The sequence below is a fragment of the Etheostoma cragini genome, chromosome 8 (assembly GCF_013103735.1).
Source record: "Etheostoma cragini isolate CJK2018 chromosome 8, CSU_Ecrag_1.0, whole genome shotgun sequence".
NCBI classification, from domain to species: domain Eukaryota; kingdom Metazoa; phylum Chordata; class Actinopteri; order Perciformes; family Percidae; genus Etheostoma; species Etheostoma cragini.
The window spans coordinates 2,496,602-2,501,646 of record NC_048414.1 but is presented as its reverse complement, the minus strand read 5'-3'; the positions used below and the strand labels follow the sequence as shown (position 1 = coordinate 2,501,646).

Below are 5,045 nucleotides of genomic sequence, written 5' to 3'. Positions count from 1 at the left end.
CTTACTGTCTGTCTCTCTTACGGTCTGTCCGTCTCTCTGTCTGTCTGTCTTACTGTCTGTCTCTCTTACTGACTGTCTCTCTTATTGTCTGTCTGTCTTTCTTACGGTCTGTCTCTCTTACGGTCTGTCCGTCTCTCTTACGGTCTGTCTGTCTGTCTTATTGTCTGTCTCTCTTACTGACTGTCTGTCTGTCTGTCTTTCTTACGGTCTGTCTCTCTTACGGTCTGTCCGTCTCTCTTACTGTCTGTCTGTCTTATTGTTTGTCTGTAATATTGTCTGTCTGTCTGTCTGTCACTCTTTCTGTCTGTCTCTTTTACTGTCTGTCTGTCTTATTGTCTGTCTGTAATATTGTCTGTCTGTCTGTCTCTCTTACTGTCTGTCTTTCTGTCTCTCTTACTGTCTGTCTCTCTTACTGTCTGTCTGTCTTATTGTCTGTCTGTAATATTGTCTGTTTGTCTCTCTTACTGACTGACTGTCTGTCTGTCTCTCTTACTGTCTGTCTGTCTCTCTTTCTGTCTGTCTCTCTTACTGTCTGTCTCTCTTACTGTCTGTCTGTCTTATTGTCTGTCTGTAATATTGTCTGTCTGTAATATTGTCTGTCTGTAATATTGTCTGTCTGTAATATTGTCTGTCTGTCTGACTGTCTGTTGGAAGCTGTATTTCATGTTATTCTATGAAGCCAGGCTAGCATTTTCCCCTCCTTTCAGTCTGTGACTTTTGCGTAAAATACAGTTAATAATAAGATTAATTGTTAATATTTGAGGAGCTCCGGATGAGGATTTGTTGGGCTCACCGCTGCCTGACGCTTCATCCACCTCGTACCTCCCGGCTTTCTCTGGAAGCAGCTGCCTGTTGTGCTGACAAACCACACAGCTGGAAGGAATATGAAAAGACATTACATGCAACCAGAACAGAAAGGTTATGGCTACAAAACTTACAGTAACTGTTAAATCTTATATTTTTTTCAATGTTTTTGTGTCTTTTTTTCAATACATATACATGTCCCAGAACCACCTTAGATAGTTGGCACACAAGCCCCCCCCCAAAGTTGCGACAACACAATGGTTAACCGTTGTGTTCCCATTGTCCATGCAATTTGTTATTTTTCCAGGTAAAAAAAAAAAAAACTCAATTTTTTAAATGTTTCTGCCGGGTTTTTTTGCGCTACCACCGGAATCACCACTGACATCAACACCGCTATTTTTACACTTTTTTTTGGAAGTCATCATCAAGAATCCTCATTACCTCATTTTTGAGTTAAAAAACCAGATTAATGAACAGATCCTAAGACAACCATTACTGCAAACTAAAACATTTCAACAATTATTTGAGGAGAAATATCTGCAATAACAGACTCACAATTCATATTTGGGCAGCACTGCCTAGTTTAACAGCAGTTCACAAGCAGTCATTGAACCTCTAGAGATTCTTCTGTTCTGATTTAATGCCTAACTCTTTTCATATTAATGAACTTCCGTTACATTCAAGCCGTTGCCAAATGAGTTGTTAATTAAGACTATCCGCTCCACACGACTCTCTCTGGATTTCTGAGTATGACTACGATCAAAAGATTGTGGCGTCCGGTGACTTTCCCACGCAGAAACTCGAGTGAAGATAATCACCTCTTCTGAAAAGTCCATCATGTTTTTCAATCCTCCGTGCTCTCTTTGGCTACTATTAAGTGTGTGTGTGTGTGTGTGTGTGTGTGTGTGTGTGTGTGTGTGTTATGGAAAGGCTTGTATCATGAGGACGGGCCGACAGTTGCAGTTGTCATTAGTCAGAATTCCTCATGGGGGAGACAGAAACTACGCACTATAGCTCTAAGCTGAGGTAACGAGACAGTTTTCACAGATCATGTGATACATGTTGTACGGTCAGCATATAGTGACAGTGTGAGCAAAAACTTTAACTAAAGCTTTAAACTGAAACTTTGGCTTACTTGAACCCAACTGCTGACTGGACCTTTATGTAACACCAACGGAATTAAACAGAGTTGAATGCTACATTGAACTGTTGGCTAACTTGAACCTAACATAAGCATTTTAGTCCCAGTTTCAGACTAAAATCTGCATTTTCACTTTTTTTTTCTATATATATCTCACCCAGATCGACACCGGGCGGCGTCCCGCGGCGTTCCCATGATGCCTTTGGCCGGCAGGTAGGACACCGTTCCTTCATAGTAATGATGAGTCAGGAACATCTTCACACCTGCAGGATTCAGAGCGTCATCGTCATCAGTAAATATGCCAGTCATAGCTGCTCCAAAGCTCTTTCACACACTACTCGTTCAATTGCAGTAAAGTAAAAAGCACAGTATTCTCTATGAAATGTGGTGAAGTAGAAGTGTAAATTAGCATGAAATAGAAAAAGAACTCAATGAAGGTTAAACATCTGAACACATGTTGTATTCCTACCCGAGAGGTCGTATCTGGCCGGTCCCATCCATCGCTTCCTCTCGCTGTCAGTGAGCACGTCGCCGTAGAAACCGTATCCCAGCAGGGAGACGGAGTACTGCAGGAAGGTGTTGTTGTGGTGGACCGAGCACACGTCCATCGGCTGAGAGTCTCCTGAACACACACACACACACACACACACACACACACAGAATCATCTCACACACACACAAACACACAGAATCATCACACACAAACACACAGAATCATCACACACACACACACACACACACGTAAACACACAGAATCATCACACTAACCTGCAATCATTTTATGTTAAGACTCAAATCTTTGTTTTAAGAAAGTAAAAGACCTGCAGAGAACTGAACTAGACCTGCAACGTTGTAAACCAGATAAAAGGGAAGCTTTGCTTAATGAGACTCAAACTGGTGCTAACACACTGTAAAATGTCTCTTTTAATTAAAAACTTCATTTCTTGCACACTGCTTTTTATTCTTATGGTTCTTGTTTTGTTATTTAACATTATTGTAGCCTGTGCCGTTTATGCTGTATTGTTTTAATTCAAAATGGATTTTATTTGCTTATTGCGGTCCTGCAATGTTTTAATCCTGGTCCTAGCATGTAAATATCTTTTAACTTTGTTTTGGAAAGTTCATTATAACAACACTACTTCGGTTTGGACTTTTGGCATAACATGTTCTGAAAGAAGAAAAGAAACACTAGATGGCAGCATGAGACCATGGAAAACAACGTAATGTGCTATCACTGGATTTTTATTCCATGTGTTGGGACTATGTCAGAGGGTAAACTATATATGGACATAGAAAATGTGTGACATTTGGATAACTTGCAGTATGGTGCAGTGCGACGCAAAGCCCGATGCAAGTATCTATGTTATTTTCAGATAGCTCCCCGCCCATGTTGTTTAAACCGCAAATGCACCTGCACCCATCTTTGCACCCATGGACGTGCTGGTCTTACAGGGAGGTGTGTTCAGGGGCATTCTGGGCGTATTGCCATCTCGAGGCAGCGGGAAGTGATCGCGCGATTGACCAACAAAAACCTGGTCTACTGTCAATAACGCAGCATTTCGTTCTTATTTTAACAGCAAATTAGTACTATTACTATGACTATAGAGTGTATTTTGTCCCGTGTAGGACATGTTTAACAACCTCTCTGGTGCTGAAGTGATCCCTGTTATAGTCAAGGCTGGGTATTGAAACCGATACCAGTACCTTGACGTTGATACCGGGTCTTAAACTTTTTTCCGATACCAATTTTATGAATCAAAAACAAATTACAAGATCACGGCACAAATCTTTTAAAATGACTTTATGTTTCAGTACTACGCGAGTCGTGTAATGTAGAGTTTTTCCTGTATGTCTCTACGACATGCGACGTTAAACAGCCAATCACAGACATTATTACATCTTGGTGGAAGCATGCTGCTCTGCATGCTTATTTGCTCACTGACGATGGTGCAATTTACTCCTTAGGTATTGAAATTGTAGATTTAAAATGACGGGGCATTTTTCAGTACTTGATACTTCAGGAGGCAATTCGGTTGGTGCCTAAAAAGCACTGAATTTGGTACCCAGTCCTAATTATAGTTGAGGAGTAGGGAGAGAAAGGGACTGACCCACGATGATGTGCAGGGCAGAGGTTACGGGGTCGTTGGTGCCCACAGTGGCGAAGCAGATGCAGTCGGTTGAACCTGAAACACACAGATTGTAAAATGTTTCAGTGAGCTGAAGAGCAGGACTGGTGTTTTTTTTTTATTTAGTGAAACAAGACATGACAGGCGAGGCTAAATCATACAGGACATAATACTTTGGGTACACAGAGGAAATGTCTTATGGTTTGTGGGTATTAGCAGTGGTGGAGGGTCAGTGTGTATCTTTGTGAGTGTACAGGAGCGATGGAAGAGGCTTAAAAGATAAGGAAGGAAAGAGAGAGAAAGACAAAAATTGAGAAATTAATAATTAGAGTGTTCCTGGCAGGGGTGGTTAATAATATTCTTTGGTCTGACCATTTTAGATTTAGTTTTATGTTTTATCTGCATTTTTAATTTTCCGTCTCTTTCCAAATAGTGTGTGAAGTTTTGTTCCTGTTGTTTTGGAGACAGTGATTATCTGATGATTCTCCTTTAGCCTGTCCACTGGGAGAGAAGCTGCTCATGTGGGGAGAGAGATGATTTGAAACATGTTTTCCACACACACACACACACACACACACACACACACACACACACACACACACACACACACACACACACACACACACACACACACACACACACACACACACACACACGCACACGCACACGCACACGCACACGCACACGCACACACACACACACACGCACACACACACACACACGCACACACACACGCACACGCCCCCGATGTGGTTTTAAAACTCTGGCGTTACTGTTGTGGTCTGGACGGGCACAAATGGAGACAGTGCACTTCTATCAGTCTCATTGGTTAGGTAGGCTTACATTCAGTATCAGATCGAACCTCGTTGTTGCTCCAAGCTACTACATCCCTGCTTTTACAGTACAGACGCTTTTGCTGCTTGCTCCTGCCTCTGCTTGCATATTTTTGCTGATAATCTTGCTTTTCCTCTGAG

At 41.8% G+C, this 5,045-nt stretch overlaps 1 protein-coding gene across 1 annotated transcript in view; it reads right to left on the bottom strand.

Annotated features, from left to right (window-relative positions):
• The window catches only part of LOC117949035 (ceramide kinase-like), a 13,018-nt gene that overhangs the window by 2,244 nt on the left and 5,729 nt on the right, over window positions 1–5,045 (bottom strand). Inside the window, exons 8-11 of the mRNA XM_034879024.1 lie at window positions 4,054–4,128; window positions 2,415–2,567; window positions 2,103–2,208; window positions 768–873 (exon numbers count right to left, since the gene is read on the bottom strand). Of these exons, the coding sequence (XP_034734915.1) occupies window positions 768–873; window positions 2,103–2,208; window positions 2,415–2,567; window positions 4,054–4,128 (440 nt within the window). The remainder of the gene's footprint in view (window positions 1–767; window positions 874–2,102; window positions 2,209–2,414; window positions 2,568–4,053; window positions 4,129–5,045) is intronic.